Below are 21,159 nucleotides of genomic sequence, written 5' to 3'. Positions count from 1 at the left end.
CGGATTAATAGTTCTCAGCCCCCATATGTAGAGTTTTTTAATAAGGTTACCAAACAAGTTTTGTTAAATAAAATAAAAGCTGTTTGAGATATCAATGAAATTCTTCATTCTTGTGAAAGAATATTCAATGTCATAATGTATGAAGCTCGATTTCTTTTGCATGGTCACCACGGGCATTCTTGCAGAAGTCCAGACGCTGAACCCAATTTTTAGAGCACACATTGCCCAAGTCCATATCACCTAATTCGGGCCAAAAATATTCAGTTATCATTGAGCGGTAGCGATTCCCATTCGCAGTATCGTGCCGGTCTTTAACATCACGGAAAAAGTACGGGCAATGGACTCAAATTGATTGGCCCATAAACCGTATTTTTTCGGTATGCAATGGCAAAACTCATGGAGTACGTGCAGTTGATATGAAAACCAATAATTCATGTTTTTCTTATTGAAGAAGCTCTTTAGGCAGAAATGAGCCTGTACGCTGCAGTTGATTTTTCAAGATCTTAAAAACGACGTGTAAGAGACTGATATGGGTCTTTCTCAAATGATGGATTAAATTTTTTCCACTAGACGCTCAATAGTTAATCTGTTAGGACGATTATAACGACCATAAATTGAATGTAGCGCTCTAAAAGTTGAGGTCACTGACTTCGAATTTCGTTAATAAATTTTAGTAATTTCAACTCTATGTTGGACTCTATATCTTTCCAGGATAAAATGGCAAACCATACCGAAGAGTAATGTGGAAGGAGCGGGGAAATATGGCGTCGTTTGCTGTCCCTATCGATCTGTTTTCGTAGTGGAAAATCTGTTACTTAGTATAAAGATTTTCGAACTCTCCGGGGACTTTATACCGCATATATCGGCCAAAATGTACCTTAATAAAATTGAAAAAAGTTGTTTTTTTAATAACGTTGCTCAGAATGAATGAAATCAGGTGAAGACTTTTCCTAGAAAACTAACTTACAAACTATTTTGAACCTGAAGGTAATACATTTTGCCAATAAAGTATAGGGAATTTATAAATAAAACGAAAATTTTCCAATCATCATTCAAATTTTTTTTATCGCCTTCAAAGTAACATCAATTTGAAGCGATGCACATGTGCCAACGCAAATACGTTAAACATTTTTTTGTCCGGGATGGCCTTCAACAATTCGACAAGTGATATTTCATGAGGTCGACTAGAATTCGACAAACATACTGACGTCGATTGACATAAATAGCTGCTATAAACACACTTGTTGACAGATCGCGCTAATTTTTGGCATCATAATTAAGGACAGTTATACCAACACAGAAAAAAAAATTTACCTGTCCTCCATATAAGCGGGAGATGAGAGGGGGGAATGAATAATAATAAAATGAAGAATTCCCCACACTTTCTTGACAGAATGTTGAACTAAATTTAAACAAATAGTTTAAACCCTTGTACTTGAGGTGCGAGAGTATGTATATGAAATTTGTGAAAAAAAAAAAAATAACAACAGTGACAGCAACAAATTCATTCAAATATGCCGAAATTGGCCCCGAAAGAGTGTTTTTGCGGGAAGACCTTTATTCTTAATATGAACGAAACGTCAGTTGAAAGTCATGGTTTATTGAATATTTATGGTGATTTTGAAAAAAATGTGCTGGCATTACCCGACGAGGACTATTTTCAAGCCTTAGAAGGACTCGCAGAATTTTTGGCAGTCACTCTTTACGCTTAAATTGAAATGAAGAAGATTAAAGACGATTTGTATGTAAAAAATGCTGCTTTATCGTTATAGAAAGGAGTCGATTTTGCATCGGATTGTTAGTTATGATGAAAAACTAATACTTTACTTCAACCCTAAACAGAAAAATTTAAATGTGAAACCTGTCCAACCAGTAAAATCAACGGTATAGCCAAATATCCACGGCGTCAAGGTAATGCTCTGTATTTGGGGCGTTTAGAAGGGCGTATTGTATTATGAGCATCTTAAATGAGGTGAAACCATTGATATGGAACGATACCGACAACAGCTCATTAAACTGGAGCGAGCGATTGCTGGAAAATATGCGGAATTTGCGACTAAATACAAGGTAATAATTTTACATCATGGCAACGCACGGCCTCATGCCACAAGACAGGTAACAAAATATTTTTGTAAACAGGGCTGAAAAGTTTGACCTCATTCACTTATAGCCTAGACTTTGTTTCTTTTCACTAACATTTCTTCTGGCCGATGTAAAACGCCCTTACTGGAATACGTTTTGCGTCAATTGACTAAATAGAAAGGTGGGTGCCTACTTATTGATATATAGACCTGAGTCAATATATATTTGACTAGTTTACTTTTCTACAACTAAACTATAATTTCGGGCTATCCTCATTGTAATATTATGAACCAACTACGATATGAATCAAAACATTTTTTATAAAAGTTTGTCTCATATTGATTTCAGATTTTAAAAGCTTTTATTTTTAAAACAAATTATTTCTAGTGAATAAAAGAGATATGAGCTTATTTAACAAAAAAGAAATTTATAATTTGGTGTAAAAATAAAACAGCTAGTTTTACAACAACAACCATTCTACTTTTTCGGCAATAATGCGGCCCAGCCAGATATGGGTACAAAATTAAGACCAACACCCGCTTACTCACCCAAATTTCCTGGGATAATGGATCCATGAAACTGAATACACCAGGCGTTTGCTTCACCGGTTTCTTAATCATTATTGAAATGCCCAGTGACATGAATGGCTTGCTGAAATCGATGACACGCTCCCGTTCGGCGGTAATGGTCATGGCAGCGATTGCAATATCCGCTTCCTGTGTGGCCAAATATACGCAATAAAATGCCACGTCAGTGGTAGGCACATCAATGGAGGCGTGTTATTTCGTTTGGATGTTTTTGTTTGGGGTCATAGGCGCGTCGCGAAATTCGGTATGCAATAAAATCGTCCAACGATGGCAAAAGATAATCGTTACCGAGAGATAAAGGCGCCAGTCGACGTATAAAATGCGTTGTACGTTGGACGGTGGCAGTATACGTGGACGGAGATTGGAGAGAGAAATAAAGAAAATATTTTGAACGCGTTGTGGAACAAGAGTGTTCATGCAATTGGAATAAATTCGTGTGCAATCAATATGACAGTGAGCACGAGCGCACACGCTTGATACTTACCCGCCGTACCAGTTCACCGACCATGCCATCCCAGCCGCCGCGCACTGTGGGATTCTCTGAACCGTATGTGCCATCCTTGACCAGTCGTAATTCATCTGCATAGCGATGGTAAAGAAAGAGCGGCGGTGGTAAGCAAGAGGAGAGAAAGAAACACAAGGCAGAAATATGAAAATTTACCTTAAATCTCGAATAGTAAAAGCACATATAGGAAATATTTCTTTCAATATATTCATATAAATATATAAATACTTATAATAATAAAGCGAGATGTAGATGTAGTTGATATTGCATCTACTATAAGAACTATTAACTTAACTGTCTAGCAAATAATTGTAATGAAAATATGTATTATAATTTTTGGGAGGTTACGGAGAAGAGCAAATATTTTGATAAAAAATTTCAAATATCTGCAATGATGATATGTAAAGACAACAGGAGCTACACGTTTTCTGTGATAAGAGTGAAGGATGTTTTGAAATTGGGAAAGATTATTTCATTCCAAAAATTATTTCAACTTTAAGCATGTTTTGTCGAGTTTACTAGTATCCCGTTTTTCACAGAACTTTTTCTCACCTTTCGCAATTTTTTTTTACTTTTGTATAATATATTCGTTCAGGAACGACGTAAAGAATATTAACATATACGTTGATAACTAAGCGGAAATTAAAACAACAATCTTTTCAATAATATTTTTCGATCGCAAGAGCGTTCTGAGAAACGTAAAAGCTGATAAAATCTGGATCAGTTCAGGATATACGCAAGTCTCTAATAGCGATAAAAATGAAACGGAACAGGATCAGATGAAATGCCTTAGGGGCGTGTTAAATCGCAAAGATCATGATCGCAAAGAAAGTCACAAGTCACACTTTACGAATATCAGATGTAAGCCATATGGGTGTTATTAACGTTGTAAACTTGTGAAAGTGCAGGGAAGTAGGCATGGAAGAGACGTTGAAATACCTCTTTTACTTATGTCTGGCCTTATCTAGAAATTGGTTTAGATATCTAGGAGCTCCGCAGTTCAAACAACTAGATGAAGTACCAGAATTAGATATCAATTAGGGGGAGCATGGGTATCCTCGGGTAAAATAACTAGCCCCTTTTCAAAAACTTTTTCTCATATAAAAAATGAAATATGTTATTAGAATTTCTTATTGTTACAAAAAGACACCAGTGGCGAATTTAGAGGGGGGAAATGAGGGACATTAGAACATTTATTCTATTCCTTTACGCGAAAAAATGTGGGCGGAGCTGAAAAAAAAAGAATCTGTAGCCGGCAAGCAAAACAGACTACTTGCGAAGAATACTATAGGGTCTCTCTGTACATTCCTTTGTGGGATACAATCGGCGAAGTTTTGAGGACGCGCTTTTCTAGAGAAGTATTGGAAGGATTTCAACTGAGTTTGCTGCTTCCAAAAAAGTGTGTGCTTTGAAAACCAAAGAAATGGAAAATCTTATTGACTTATCAAGCAGATTCAAAAGCCTTTTGGATAATGACAACGTCGTAGGACGTTTGAAGCTCAGAGGTGAAGTTTATTACTTCTTCGGCAGAAACAAAACTACTGCTTTGGAAACGTTGAAGAACTGCGATGTGCATATTCCGCACACTTCCAGTGACGAATGCGAGCTCTCAAAACGTGGCTAACGACAAACATGGAAACATGAGTACGCTTCAAGATAGAGAACATTGAAGGCACTACAGAAGAAGTTCTCGAAAGATTCTCAAAACTTGGCCCACATCGTTTTATTTTGTGAAATTTTTCTATTCAATAGACGAGCTGCCTATAGTATTATATGTACATTGTCATGAAGTAGGTCACACGCACGTATACGCAAAAAGCGTTAACGTTCTTCACGACATAAAGGTCAGCTCACATTAACAATGAACCTCGATTGCAAAGGACATGCAAGTCCTTCCCACAACCGTCGGGTCTACGTAGCCGGAACGGATCCGGATATTTATCCGGCCAAAGACTGTCAACTCAGCAGATTTCTGCCGCTACAACAACTTCAATGATAGGTCTATGGATGTGGTGACAGCCCGCCCGTGTAACCATACGTCACCTATAATACCATTCCATAGCTAATAATGAACGAGAGATAATTGTGACTCTCCCGGTAAGTTTTCACAAACATTTCAAAGGGTGGACTAAAATGTGGAGGTTATTGCTTATCACAATTTACTACTTACAAGCGTAATCTCCTTTTTTAGCAGAAAAGATTTCTTGAGTTATTGTATTGTATACATATATGCTTTATATATATCTGAATCAATCGAAGCTAGAAGCAGGGGCTATGCAAAAAGAATTCATATAGGTGTCTGAGTTATACATAAAATCCTGCCTCCACTGAAAACAATTGTATTAGAAAATTTTACTTATTAAAATCTTCAACTACCAACCAATTCAGAGCTCAATTTCCTCCTGAATAGCCCTAATTTTTTTCGACAATTAAATTTTCCTAAAGCACCGTCTTTCGAATGTCATAAAAGGAATGTAGTTAAGCTTTTATGGAATAAAATGAACATGGAACTTATCGTCAGCACAATGGAAATATTTATGTTCCTTAACTTAAACGCAATACTCCTGGTAAGTGAGTCAATAAAATTTTGATTGCAAACCTACTACAACACACACATAATCACGTATGGATGTGTACACATAAATCTCTGCAAACGTATGCACTTTTCATGCATCGCCAAATACACTTGAATACTCACAATTGATGCCCAACTTCTTGGCCAATAAATCGGCTAAGTCCTTGCAGTAACCCTCAAAGCGGTCATTGCCATCCAATTGCTCACCAATGCCGGGGCGTTTCGACATCATGTACGGCTCCTCGAGCAATGTGGTAACGATGTATGTGCGATTCTTTTCGATTTCCGCATGCGGCCGTAGACGCACGTACTTGGCGGAGAGCGGTTGAAGGCCAGCATCATCACTCCATTCAGCCACTTTCACCATGGCGCTGTTGACAGTCATTTCGACAACGTGCAGCGTGTAGTTCACCCTCCGACCGTCGTCGTTAAATTTAATGTCGCCTGTGAGACCTTCGATTTCCACCTGTCCGGAGCGTGAGTGTGTGGTAGCGTAGCACATAAAACAGAGAAGAAGAAAAAGAGATGAGGGAAGGCAAATAATGAGTTTTCAACTAGAACAAAGTGAGAATAGCTATGGCTGGTTGTGTGACCTACGTGCTCGTCGATGGGTGTGTGTGTGGGTGGCAGGTGAGTGCTGCTCACATTGACTCATGTACATACTTATGTATAAAGTTTGTATGAGCGTGTGTACATGCCACAGCAGCACGATATGCCAGCGTCTTTGTTGATAACGGTTTAATGATGCGGAGTGTAATGGTTGATTTAAATTGCGCAGCTGTAGAAAATTTAATTGCATCGACGACGTGACGTATATGTAATATTTGTATGTGAAAGTTTCGTGTTGTAAGCGCTTGTTATGTAATACATGACGACGTGTGCCCACGAAAATGTGATATCCAATTAAATGTTGTTTTTGTTGCCAATTACTCGCAGCTTATTCATTACACCATGACTTGACGGTGAGCTTCCTTCAACAAGTGCGACCGTTGCGCACATATGTACGTGCTTACTTGCCACATGCCGCACCTGTATGTAAGTATGGCAGTATTTTATTGGTTTTATACGGTGTTTTTGCTGAACGCGAATGAATGCATGAATGTGCGTTGAACGAACGATTTTCCACTGACGTGCTACTAATTTTGGCTCATTATTCAGGCACACATCAGCGCAGTAATAAACAATTGCGATAAGTAATGAAGTTTTTACCAAACAGGTAGGCAATTTTTGAGAGACAATAATAATGAATTAAACGAAGCACACCTAATTGAGCGCACATACAATGCATATTTATCTTACAAACTGAAACTCAAGGAATACGTGTTTCGCTGTTAATGACTTAATCAATGAAATTTTTTGCCATCGACGCAATTATCATTTTTAACACTGAGTTCACATTTTATACATACAGCTGTTGACAACTAATAAGAAACGCTACATAGTTTGAAGTAAATTACGTCATTTTCCAGTAAACTTACTTTTACTGGTTTTTCACTCATTTTATTAAAACTTACGTTAAACTAAGTTAAACTAATAGTGGTAAATATTGTAATTAATTTTTTTTCTTTTTTGTGAAAATTTTAACAAAAATGTGTAGAATCAACGATTTGAGTGTAACAGCTAATTAGAAACGAAAATATTTTATAAGCAAAAAAGACTGTTATTAAAAAAAATTGCTTACTTTCAGGTAGTATTTTGTTAATTAACCTTTTACTTTAATACTGCTTCACATCGATTGCGAATTAACGTTATAAGACACTGACAGCGCACCACTAGCGTTGCTTGCCACGCCGTCATAATTGCATCAAAAAGGACATCCATATTTGTGATATTTTTGGTACCTACAGCTTTTTAGACATCAACCCAGATGTGTTCTCTTTAGGGCACTCTAAAACATTCATGAAATTTTCAACAAAAAACTTTTGTGTCAACTTTCCCTTATGCTTTGGATTGTTATTTTGTTGGAATTTCCATATAACAGGCTAATTCCTCCTTAGTCCATTGCAGAATGACATTTTTTAGAATGTCGACATATTTCTCCTATTTTAAGATTATATCAATCTTATGGAGCGGACCTACACCATTCTATGAAAAAAATTCCCACACCATGATTTATCCAGCACCATATTCAACAACGCGTGAAACATAGCGAGGATCAAATTCTTGATAGATTGGTCGGCGAACATACCTTCGACCACCAGGATCTATGTGATTAACTTTGGTTACATCGCTCTAAACAACATATTGCCATTGAATTGTTAACCAAGATCAATAATAGTAGGCAAAGTCTACGCGTCATTTCATCAATTTTTAGTCAGAAGTGCGTTCCGACGAAGTGGCGAGCTGTCCTGCCGTGAAGTCCAAATTCGACCACGCCGGGAAATTATTTTCTTGGATATTTGGATTTATATTCGTCTTGACTTTTATGTATAATGTTGGTGGAACTCTTTTTTGGGCCTCTTCGCGAGATAGTATTAATTCTGCGGTATATTTCTGTTGAAGTTTTTCGGGGTTTTTCTTTGCGTGCAATATTGCAAATAGTTTCAAAATTCTGTATATGCTTAAGGACATTCAAAACAATTTTTTTTGGAGCACTTGACCTTATTCGATATTTTTTTGCACATCTTTCTAGATCAACGAATCTCAGAAATGTAGCTGCGAACGGTAAGTGTATAGCTGCAGCTTTTCTTCATTAAAAAACGTGAATAATATATTTTAAACCACGACTTTGAAAGACACGCTTACTACAAATCAATAATATTATTAATAAAACTTAACACCCTGAGGAATTTTAATTCTTTAAACAACTGATTCTAATTAGCTGTCGCTCTTATTTAACCTTCTATATCATAACGCATTTACTATTTGGGAAAGAATTAAAAGAACTTTAACTTCACAACTACGAAACAGAATGAATTTAGTAGTAAATAGAGTAACATGAATAATGCAAAACTTCTAGGAAAATAAATAACGGTATATCAAAAATTTTTATCATTATACTCATCAGTCACCTACAATAAATTGAGCATTTCTAATTAACTATCAACAGCTGTATGTCATCATCCAAACGACTGAATGACACTAAAGCACTGAAATAAGTAAAGTATTTCTCATTGTGATGAAGGACTACAACATATATTTATACCCTGAACAGAGTATTTTAAGTTTGTCACGAAGTTTGTAACACCCAGAAGGAAGCGTCGGAGACCCTATAAAGTATATATAAGTATAAATAATCAGTATCTTGTGCTGAGTCTGTCGTCTGTCTGTCTGTCTGTATATATACGAACTGGTTCCTCATTTTTAAGATATCCTTTTTGAAATTTTGTAAACGTCATTTTCTCTTCAAGAAGCTGCTCATTTGTCGGAACTGCCGATATCGGAACACTATATATTGGTAAAGTATAGCATATAGCTGCCATACAAACCGAATGATCGGAATCAATGGCTTGTATAAAAAACTTCCTCATTTAACGATATACCTTCACGAAATTTGGTATGAGTTATTGTTCATAGAAATAATGTAATATCGGAAAAAATTGTTCAGATCGGCTCACTATAGCATATAGGTGCCATACAAACCGAACGATAGGAATCAAGAGCTTGTATGAAGATTTTCGCATTTGACGTGGTGTCTTCACAAAATTTTACATGGATTACTGTTTAAGGTAATAATACAATCTCCGAAAAAATTGTGCAGCCGAAGTTAACGTTTTTTCTTGTTTTAAAAAACTTTGGAACATTGTTGTGTGCAAATCTTAAGCGGGTACATGTGGAAAGGCGGACAATGGTTACATATTGGTCATATCTTAGAGCAGAAGCTGAATATTTTATGCTACAAATATGTAATAAGATGTAGTGAATCGTAAGCAATAAAAAGCTCAATGTACAATTTTTTTGATGATACGAAGTTTTTCATTTTATGTGACGATATGGTTTCTGACTTTTAATTCTGATGATGTGCTCAAAAACAATGATATTCGGAAGATCAAAGATCTCTCAATAAACTTTCATACAAATATTTGCTGAGTAATATAATGAAATGAAGTTATGCTCTAATATTGTAAGAAGTTTTCAAAATATTTGCATTATCTCAAAAATATAGCAAAAAGGTTCAACGTTCTTTAATAAATTCAAATAAATATAATAATTATTTCAAATGTTTGATCATTATTAGCATACAATTTTAAAATTGTTTTATTTTCGATGCTTTTAATTTCAGAAATTGGTGTTATTTAGTACAAATGACACTGAAAAAATTCTTCTTCGTTCTCCTAGAAATCTTAAGTATGCTTCAAGAGCCACTTACACTAGTAAAATAAATATAGTAATGTGTCTGAACTCTATATTTCCTCAAGAGGATATATTCATCCGCACAATAATTAAATATCAGATAGGCATTTCAGCAGTATGCTTCTTATTTCATCAATTAAATCCTCAGCATTTCATCACCTATGAACCATTCTTCATTATTTTTCAATGTGACCCTTCTCACTGTTTGTGTATGCCTCCATAATTCCGCTTTCAGTGAAAGTCCCACGTCGCCATTATTTTCAATTCACTAAGTTCGCACACATTTGTACTCAGCACTCATCCACTCAACCAGTGACTGAATTAGATTCCAACCACGAATACATCGAAGCCCACAAGGGTCTTACAGTTTTTAAACTGTTAGGTGACCCTTTGCCACCGTTGCTCTAAATAAGTATTAACTGACTTCACTTGTACCTTAGTTTGTTGCGCATCGTTGTCGGCTTCTGGTAAGTACACATATCCGCCAACACCTTGCCTCCCCACACATGGTGCCACAGCAACGCCATAACATGGGTTGCTTTTCCACTCGCTTACCTTTCTCAAATAGCGCGAAATTTTATCACCATGTTCCCATGGGTTCACCCAACCTTTCGATGTGTTGCAGTCGAGCGCTCGAGGCATTGTCCCGCCGCCACCACCATTGCCACCACCGTTACCAATGCCAATGCCACCGCCTCCACCTCCGCTACCGCCGCTGCCACCGATTCCATTGCCAATGCCGCCAACGCTGCCGCCAGCTGCCATGCCCAGTGTACCGTTAATGGATGTGGAGGCCGCTGCCATTAGTGTTTGTTGACCCCGCCGCTGGATGTTGTTGCGGAATTGGTCGGGTTTCTTGCGCAGTATTTTGTTGAAGGCTTCGACCAGCACGAAAACGGCATCGTACATGAGGGCTGCCTGTGCCTGTGGGAAATGGAAGAATGATTGGGTAAATAAAGGTAAGTACACAGACTTAGTGTTGGTTTTGTATTTAGTGGTTTTATTGTTGTTGTTGTTATAGCTATTCGTTGATGTACCGGAAACGAAAGGATTTGTTAACTTATAATGAGCACATTACTTAACGCTTTTGTTTTGTCGGACAACAAGCGTGTAAATACCTAAGTATGCCGAAGAGCTAGTAAGTGGGTACTTAGGTGTATGTACTTGTAAATGAAAGAGTATGTGATTTATTTGCCGCTCATGGTCAGCTCAATTGCTTTGCTTCATTTCTAGTGTGCATCAAGGCTATACATATGTAAGTATGTATATCATATAGTATATATACATCAATTTGTTTTTATAGAAGTAAAGTAAGTGTTTATTTCAGTATTTAGTTGTTCATCGTAGTACTGATTGTATTCTAGTTAGTATGTTTGTCTTGAATTAAAACCCCTATGACGTATCTACAATTGGGTTTGAGAGAATGAACCAAAAATGTACATTACGAGTGGAAACGGATCTTAAGTAGTTGCTCACACGGTTTTTAGAGTTTTGGAGTTTGGTACAATTTCTGGAAATAATAATGATTGACATAGGTCATAGAATATATTGCTATGCAACGTCTTGTTTAAAGTATAATATTGTGTCCATAATAATAGTTTTATAACGGGTGAACCAAATAGATGTACTTTCCCAAGCGACATCGCTTCGTTCTATGGGCTCTTTAAAAGTTCCAAGAATATCCAACGTTTTCAAGACCAATGGGTAAGTTCAAGAGCTGTCATTTCATCCAGAAAAAACTGCTTGGTATGGTGACATTGAAACTCATGATCTAGGCGATATTTGCTTTCGACAAGACGGCGCCATTTCTCACAAATCGCATAAATCAATTTACTGAGAGACCACTCCTGTGAGCATGTTTTCATGTTTTGAGCCGGTCGATTGGCCACCAAGATCGTGTGAAATCACACCGGTAAACTGCGTTCTATGAGGATATGTAAAGATGCAGACAATCCCGCTTCAACATAGGCTTCGGCAAAAAACATCACGGGTGTCATTCGCCAGTTGACAGTCGAAATATTCGAAAGAGCTATCGAAAATTGAACCCAACGGCGTAGCCGCGGCCCTTCTTTTGAAAGAATTATTCTTCAAAAATTAAATGCTAAAGAATTTTCTTTCGAATGATAATAAACATTTCCCATTAACTGTGAGGTTTATGTGCTTTTTCTTTAAAAAAGTAAGGAACCTCGAAATGGGTCTTCCATCAAAGAAATTGAAGGAGTTTCTAATGAGGTACCACTTTTCTCGAAGCTGGTCGTTGACAGCTGATTAAAGGCAGTAATTCGGACAACTATTGGTTTGACTTAGCTTGACCTTTAGCCTTGTGGATAATGCACATTCTTAGAGATGCCGTGACGGCGTATAGTGTGCACCAAAAACGCTATTACTGCCATGGAGCAGAACATCGCAGAAGACCCGGATGAGCATCGCGCGCAACAACTGAAGCTGTGGCAATCGAATTTATGGATCTGGGGAATTGTGGAAGAAGACCCCGGTTTGTGGGTTTACAAAATCAAACTCGTGCAAAATTTTAAGTCGAACGACCACCAATCACATCGCAAGTTCAGTGAATGAGCGCAAAACGAAATGGTCACCGATCCCGATTTGTTCATCAATGGGGCTAACTTTTGTTTGCAAAAGTATGACAATACACAAAATTGTGCAATTGGAACGGAGTTGATATTCCACAAGCCTTTATGGTGACGTTGTTGGTTGTGTTTATTGCTACTTCTTCGAAAAGTCACTGTTTGGTGTGTTCTAAGGGCAAACGGAATCATTGGTTAATATTTCTTCAAAAATGAAGCCGTTCATAATTTTACAGACCATGGGGAATATTATAGAACAATGATTAATGACTGTTTTTGTATCTGAAGAAGAATGTTGATGTATTATCGAGGTGTGTTGCACTCAAAACTTTTTCCGACCGGGCAAACTGTCAACAAGGAATACTATTTGAGTGTCATGCGTCCTTTGCGCGAAACTATTCGTACAAAGAGGCCGGAATTGTGGGCCGTATTCACCTGACTTAGCTCCGTATCAATTGTAGACATGAATCGTTACACGCATTGAATGCTTTTCCAGGAAATTGATTTTATTAGCAGTTTCGACGATTGGAAAAAACGTTAGTATAAAGACATTGGAGGCAAGGGGAATTACTTTGAGGGACCATATGGATTTTTAAGAATAAATTAAGAAGTTTAAAATTATGAACAAAGTCTTATAATTTTTTGCTTTTAACAGTACAGTCAACGAAATAGTCAGTTTACTGAAGCAAACTATTGGTGGGCCAGCGGTCTCCAAGGTCGAGCGATTTAACACCGCTGGAATATTGTTTCCGAAGTTGTGTGAAGTCTGTTGTCTAAACAGATAAGTCCGAAACGTTCAATTATAATTGAGCCTATCGACTTGAATTTATTCGCTCTAGCCGCGGCGGTCGCTTGCCAAAATCTTAATGCAAAATAGCAAAACAAAAAGCAGAATTCTTGGCCATTATATTAAATTATATGCATCTTATTTCTTAATGAATTCTAGACGTATAAGAAAGCAATCTTTGTTATATCAATTACATATAAAAAGTTATTTTAAACTGTAACGGAAAATGAATATAAGGTAATAAGTTGATCAAACTTGGAGAGTTGAGTTTCAGAGAAAGTAGTTTTCGTAAGATGATGTAAGCCACTTGCAGAAAGGATACCTTTTATCTTATAGGGAATTCGACTGTAAATGCAAAGGAAATCGCTAAAATTGTTTTTTTGTAGTAAATTTCAAAATTTTCTTTCCATTCTTTTCAGCGAACCTTGAAATCTCATCAAAGCAGCTTGATTGGAATTCAAGATGTTTTTCTAAAACATTTCTGGTTTGCTCGGTTCACAAGTAATTTTAATAATAATTTAAGTTAATAATCAGTCAATCGTTTAAAAGTACAAACCATATGACCGCACATTGCCACATTATCTCAAAAAATGGTTTCCACGAAATTTTGCACCACACAATTTAATTTGAATTAAATTTTATAGAGTTATATATATGCATGTACATAGAACAAAGCGTGCTCACACAGTTTTACTGCAAAAAGGAAAGCCCCGATTTATTTTAAAAATCCCCATTTCATTGAATTGCTTTCCGCACACGCTTTTATTATTATTATGATTTGTGGAGTGAGAATAATATGCGGATCAAATGCGATTTAAATATCGTTAGGTATGTTACCAAAATATCCTCTTATCCTGCGAAGCGAAATAAAAGTGAAGATGGCAGACGAAACACGTACGAAAACTTTGACACTTCTCATATTTTTATGTTATTGTAATTTTTGTTGTGCTTTTTGTCTACAACTTATACCCTTTTTCACATTTTGACGTTAAGAGCACATGCACAATTCGTTTCGTGTCTGAGTGGGTGTAGGCCTTGCTATCACTGTGTCATATCGACATTATCGCCACATTTACCCTGCCAAAAGCGAACAAATAACAAAATAATAATAAGAGTACAACGATGACAGAAATAAACAAAGCGCACAAAAAATGTTGAGAGCAAATACAAACAAGGAAAGTACAAGTTACACACACGTATACACACTTATTGTTTTCTTCCGTATATTTGTATGCCCAAAAAATCATAGCGAACCGTAAAAGTGAATGGGTTGGTTGGCTAAGCTGACTGTGTCATGTGATATGCGTTATGAATACTATAAGTGATGTTGTCAAGAAGTTGTGTATTTATGGTTGCTTCACATTTATATATAAGTACATATGTAAATATATGTATATGGTTGAAGAGTTTCCCTACAGTGGCGAAATCAATGTAGTGAGAAGAGGATTTGATTTGGGAAAGTTGGTTGGGTAAAAGGGCATGGTAACTTCCGAAAATCTGTATCTGTATCGATATTTTTTTATTTTTTTAAGAATATTATTGTCTGACGTGGAAGAACTAGTATACTTTTGATCAACAATTTATAACTGGTTAGGTCAATTTAGGATTTAAAAATTCGATTACTTTTTACATAAAATATGTTTTTGGTTAATAAAACTAGAGTTTTCTTAACAAGTCCATAATTTTTAGCAAAGTTGCTGTAAATTTAAAAATGTATGAACTTTATTGGCATTTTTGATATAGATTCAGGTCCTATTTGCAATTTTGTTTCACATAGCATAATCTAGAGCAACCGTCGCCTCTAAAGGCACTCTTGATAAAGGTGATTGGCCCGGTAGCCATTAAAATATCAATAGTATAAAGTTGTACAAGGCTGAAATTAAGAAACTCAATTAATTTTTTCTTACTCCTCAAAAAAATTATCCAATTGGCCGACTAGTTAGAAAAGAGTCTATAATTAATTGCTTTCACTGCTGGGTTTTTATAGTCATATTTACGTAAAGTATGCATGAAGGACTCAAAGCTTTAGTACAGACTTATAAATATATATAAACATGTACGTGTGAGTGTATACTTTTGTGTACATAAGTTAACAAACAACTACTACATGAAACGCCTGTGGTTAAACAAGTCAATAGTATTGTTTTGCATGTTTCTACACTTGTCAGCATATGAAGGCATATACAAGGATGCCTTAATGTCATATTCCTATACAAATTTTGATATAGCTATATATGTGTGTATATGATAAACATTTTTGTATTGCTTACGTACCGAAATTGATTCCCTGCCGGCGCCAATCGATGTTGCCGGATCCAAGCGCTTCCAACTGTCAAAGAAATCACGTACGAACCGACGATTAGTGTCAACAATACGAAATCCGGTTATATTGATGGCACCAAATTCGATGATTTCACTCTCCCAACGATCGTCCATTACCTGAAACGGATCAAATCAATGCCGGCATATGAATGGGCAATGCAAAAACGCTCTGAAACAAAAACGTTAAAAAAACCGTAACGAAAAACAAACAAAAAGCGTTCTGACATACGTCTGAGTCTACAAATCGGATAAATGTTCGCCACAAGTATTTCCCGAATCAGCATGACTTTTGGCATTGCACTAAGTGAAAATTGGCACGTAGCGCCAGATTCAATGGCAACACGTACAACATGGATAATTGGTTATTAATGTGGTTTCAAACATTGAAACCGCCGAACAAACCGAAAAAGCCACATAAATCGCTTTGCGGGTGCCCGCACAAATAAAACTCTGCCATAAAAACAGACAAAACTACATACTATGTGTATAGTGTGTAAGTCGTTTATAGCACCGATATATGAGCAAAAGCCAAGTTGTGCTTACGCTGTGTGCATTTTGTGTTAGTCAGCATATTTGTTTACATTCACCTTTGCTCATTTGTGGCTTGGCAGTCATGCAAAACGATTTATTTACTTGGCTTTTATGCAGGAGCGTGCCACCCGCAGCTATACACGTATTTGTGGGAGTGTGTGCGCACAAAGATATTAGTACACAAATGAACACACAAAACAAAAATATAGTTTTTTATTGTATGAAATGTATGTATGTAGGTAGGCATGTGTATGTAAAAGTTGCTCTTACCAAACCGCTTAGCAAATAGTGATATGTCCTTCTTCCGAGCGATATATCGCGCACATGTTGAATGAGTATCTGTTTGGCCATTTCCGTTGGGCAATCCAGCACAATGTATTTGTTGGTGAAGCGTCCCAAATCCTCGAGCGTATGCAGGAAGTCGATGGCCATTGTTACATTCGCAATACGCTTTACCATTTCCACTTGAAATGACTCGTTGCCGGGTTTAAGCCCTTGGTAAATCTGTTGCAATCGCAGGAGTCCTGCAAGAGAAGAGATGATAGATAAGGTAAAATTGTATGCATGTATGCATGTATATTTGTATATAGCCTTAATGATACTTTTTCACGGTTGAACATATATAGTAAATGAAGACTAGTTTACTATATTTCAAATACATAGTCAGACATGTAGTTCAAGGTTAATGAACAACAAGTAGAGCATACAGCACCTGAGATTAAAATTTGTTGAAACTTGTAAGTACTTTGTATGAAGTTAGACGTAATTGTTAGTTTTTTGGCATAAAAGAAAACCAGTTCAGAAGAAGATAAGAAAAATCTTAACTTCGGTTTAACCGAAGCTATAATAGCTTTCAAAAGTAAGAAATAAGTTTCCATACAAAAACTTGATTTTTATTGGTCAGTTTGTATGATCGCAGTATGCTCTGAATGATGCGCTGTATGATCTGAAAAATATAATCGGATGTCATCGCACTACCAAAATCCGAAATATTCCTATACATAATATAAATCTGCGAAAAAGGACTGGATTTTTGCAGTGGTCTGATAAGGTTCAGACTTATGAGCATCATTTTGAGCAGAAAACAATGTGTGAAACATTTTATGATGAACATTTCATAAACTGAAGGACTAGTTTTCGTACATATAGACACACAGGATGAATCGTCCCGCTGATCATATGTATATGTATTTATTGCGGTCTCCTTGCTTGATCATACGATTGATGCAAACGAGTCAATAATCATCGGAATGAAGGAAAACCAGCCGAAATAAAAAAAAAAACCAGCCGAAATAATGCTCTTTTTTTTATAAAAAACCAATGAGTTCTATTTGGCCGTATTTAGGCGTTTGCGTGAAAATATCCGTCCAAAACGGTAGGAATTGTGAAAAAACAATTCATGGATTTTACACGATGATAATTTACCATCGCAGCGACTGACGATTTTGACCGAATTTAAGGCCAAATCTTGATGAATACCATCGATCAACCACCGTATTCATCAAATTGGAATCTGTATGATTTTTTCTTGTTGCAATTGACGCTCTGTGGAACCCGTTTTCTGTTGATCGAAGAGGTTAAAAAAAATCGCTGAATGAGCTGAAGGCCATCTGAAAAAGTGCTTATGAAAAGTGTTTTGATTTTTGTCATAATGTAGACTGTATACGCTCAGAGGGCGTTTAGTGAGCATTGGGCTTCCGATCCCGCATTGATACAAACAGTTATATGATATCAGAACTTAACTGTTTTATTTGAAAACACTTTTTCGTCTGATGCTTGATTATTGGTAGGAGAATATTTTAAGTACAGCTTTACTTAATGACCTACATTTAATATTTCTGATTACCCTTGTTACAATACAGAAGGATAGCAGAACCTAAATTTATTCCTTCTTTTAGAGGAGTTTCAAATATGTGAAATATGTGTACAGTTACAATTATTTAATACTTAGATTTATGACTATAAAATTTCATCTGAAAAACATTTACAACCGTTTATGTGTAAATATATAAATACCAAATAATGACGAAAGCGCTTTATGTAATTTTAAGTATTATCCTCTCGTCATTAAACCTGCTCTTCACTGCTATAAATATATATTTCATCGATTCTCTTGAAGTTTTTTGCAAACGCAATGCAGTCACGGCAAGAGCGAATAAATAAATAAATAAAATAAAAGCAATAGCAATATAAATTCTAAGCCAAAAATCAGACTATCATACGCATATTTATCACAAATCCCGCCCTTGCACATCATATTCTGTCGAATCATCTTTTCGGTGTGCTCACATCTTCTAACGTCATTAAATTTGACGCACACAAATGTCAATAACACGATAGAAAATAGAAAATGTGATACATACTTAGTGTACGAGTATACAGCACAATCATAGATGAAACCACACACATATAGTATGTATGAGCACATGCAGCGTAATCATCAGTGATAGAGTATGAAAAGATTTCATAAAATGGGATTTGCGAAATAAGAAATAATAACATAAAATATGATATAAAATAAAATAAAATGAGCATACGTGTTTATAGGAATGTGCTCCGCACGCTCTTGCGTATACGTAACCAACTGAAGCTGATGGGGACACCCTTGCGTATGCGTAACAAACTGAAGCTGATGAGGAAATTAATAACACGCTTTTATGTGTTTTCCATACACTCACATCCATCGATATGCTGAGCATAAAAATTACAATTTTACTTGCGTGTTGTGGTGATACAGGTAGTGAGGCCAGATTTCCCATTAAATTCCATTTGATTCCAAGGCAAGTGCTCGTTGACGCGTATGCTGAAGCATACACATGCATACATATTTGTACAATTATCGCGAATCAGTTCAAAGTCAAGCGTCAAGGCAAAGCATATGAGCAGATAGAGAGCAGAAAAATTTGTTTAGAGGATTGTAACAAGCACGTGTCTGGCCTCCAGCTGTTTGAAAATTGTTGCATGTAAATCTGGCAATCGGTAAGAGTTTACCCGCAGTAAACCAGGAGAGAGAGAGAGTGAGGGCGAATAAAACTTAAAGACCCATAAGACTTTCGTGTATGCTTTAGTAATCATCTATCCATCCTAAGAAAAAGTTTTTTTGGAAATTTAGGCAAATGTGTTAAAAAATGTTGCTCCTTTTACTCAATTTATCATGCATTTTATATGTACTTAAATAAATCTGTATATTGCTGAAATATAGTATATGTAAATTAAATTTAAAAAGTTAGAAAATAATATCTAACATTTCTTGATAAATATTTCTCACCATACCGAAAGCGATAAAACTGTACATGAAAGAAAAGCATAAAATCCCTCCGAAACGGCACAATCACCGATTTGTATCGATTAGTTAAGAGCGGTAGTCATGGGTGCACTTGTTTGACTCCGATTTGTTAGTTTGCTTCTGATCGTGTGACGCTTGAATTGCTTCGAATTCGAATGCGAAATGTCATACGCACACAACTGCATACAATTGTAAGTCTGCACGAGTGTTTTTGTTTGTATTTGTCAATGCGTATAAATACGAAAAGCCGTTTGGGACTTAACCATAAATTGTGGCTTAGATTGAATTGGAAATTGGAGCAAAAAATAACAAAAAAATGTGTCATCAAAAAACCGGAGGCAATATAACGCTAACATATATGGTTGTTGTAACAGTGACACAAAATACATTCACGCTTTCGTATATTTAAGGTTTGCTAGCATATCTAGTATACACATGCATACACTTTGTCATAGTATAAAAATGGCATAGATCTTTGAAGCACTCGACGTCACAATCATGGCCAAATAGTAAGCCGACACATGTACAATTCAACTAATACATATTTGGAATTCAACTTATGTATGTATGTTATATGCCTATGGAAATGTATTTCTATTATGTTTGTAGTTGAGTAAAGCTGTGCAATCGATTGCTAATACGCAACGTTATTGGATTGGTACCACAAGATATTCGATGATGAATTTGCATTTTGTAAGACTTCAACTGTCACTCAATTTGGCTCTCGGGCATGAAATGGAAAAGACATGTATAATCAATCGTTGAAGTGTACATTGCCAATTCCAGTATGTACAAGTATTATAAGTTGTTAGTTACCTATAAAAGATGAGTTTATTAATAGTTCTTTTCAACTGCACTATTTTTTTTATCTAGAAGGTTAACGACATGCTGTTGGCTGCCGAATAAACCTTGAACTTAGCTACGACTTAAGCCAGATACTAGATTCTTGACCGAAATTGAGAAAGTTATATGATATAGCGATATAATATTAGTTAAAAAGTTTAGTATGAGATAGTAATAGGAAAGTTGCTACTTTATATAAACTAAACTTAAATTAAATTTTAAATTAAAGAAATTGGACGAAATATTTTCCTATTCAGAGCTAAGTCAACTTTTTTAATATTAGTCAAAAAGTTGGAATAAATTTAATTGATTGGGTTGGGGAATCGTGCCAGCCGCTCCAAATTTTAAGTTTATACTTAAATAACCAATATGTGAAAAATTTCAGTTTATGCAACCTAATTTGTAAATTGAAGCATAGAATAAGAAACATTATTTAATTTATTTCTTGGACTTACTTAAACCAGCATAAGAAAACAGATCTAAACCATAATTAAGCCTATTTCATGCATACGTACGAATGCTAAGACTCCAATTAGATTCACTTTGCTTTCTAAGACCTTCATTTTGGCGCAATCTCATTTTTAATACTTTTTTGTTAAATATAATTTCATTTCGGAATAACACGTTTCTTTGGTGTAGCATTCCATTCGAAGTGGGTTTTTACAAACGGTCATCTGCCTCCTCCAATACTTTACCGAATTTAGATGATTCAAAGGTTCCTGAGCATGTAATCCTACTTTTGCAGGACATGCACGAGATGGGC

At 36.0% G+C, this 21,159-nt stretch overlaps 1 protein-coding gene across 4 annotated transcripts in view; it reads right to left on the bottom strand.

Moving 5' to 3' along the window:
• The window catches only part of LOC126762724 (glutamate receptor 1), a 149,320-nt gene that overhangs the window by 51,912 nt on the left and 76,249 nt on the right, over positions 1 to 21,159 (bottom strand). For all 4 annotated transcript variants that reach the window (XM_050479684.1, XM_050479686.1, XM_050479683.1 and 1 more), the window contains exons 6-11: positions 16,538 to 16,791; positions 15,689 to 15,853; positions 10,598 to 10,966; positions 5,873 to 6,215; positions 3,154 to 3,248; positions 2,631 to 2,798 (exon numbers count right to left, since the gene is read on the bottom strand). In XM_050479684.1, coding sequence (XP_050335641.1) covers positions 2,631 to 2,798; positions 3,154 to 3,248; positions 5,873 to 6,215; positions 10,598 to 10,966; positions 15,689 to 15,853; positions 16,538 to 16,791 — 1,394 coding nt within the window. The remainder of the gene's footprint in view (positions 1 to 2,630; positions 2,799 to 3,153; positions 3,249 to 5,872; positions 6,216 to 10,597; positions 10,967 to 15,688; positions 15,854 to 16,537; positions 16,792 to 21,159) is intronic.

Source organism: Bactrocera neohumeralis, chromosome 6, assembly GCF_024586455.1.
Source record: "Bactrocera neohumeralis isolate Rockhampton chromosome 6, APGP_CSIRO_Bneo_wtdbg2-racon-allhic-juicebox.fasta_v2, whole genome shotgun sequence".
Lineage (NCBI taxonomy): Eukaryota > Metazoa > Arthropoda > Insecta > Diptera > Tephritidae > Bactrocera > Bactrocera neohumeralis.
The sequence above is the reverse complement of the archived record's forward strand: the minus strand, read 5'-3'. Positions and strand labels throughout refer to the sequence as shown.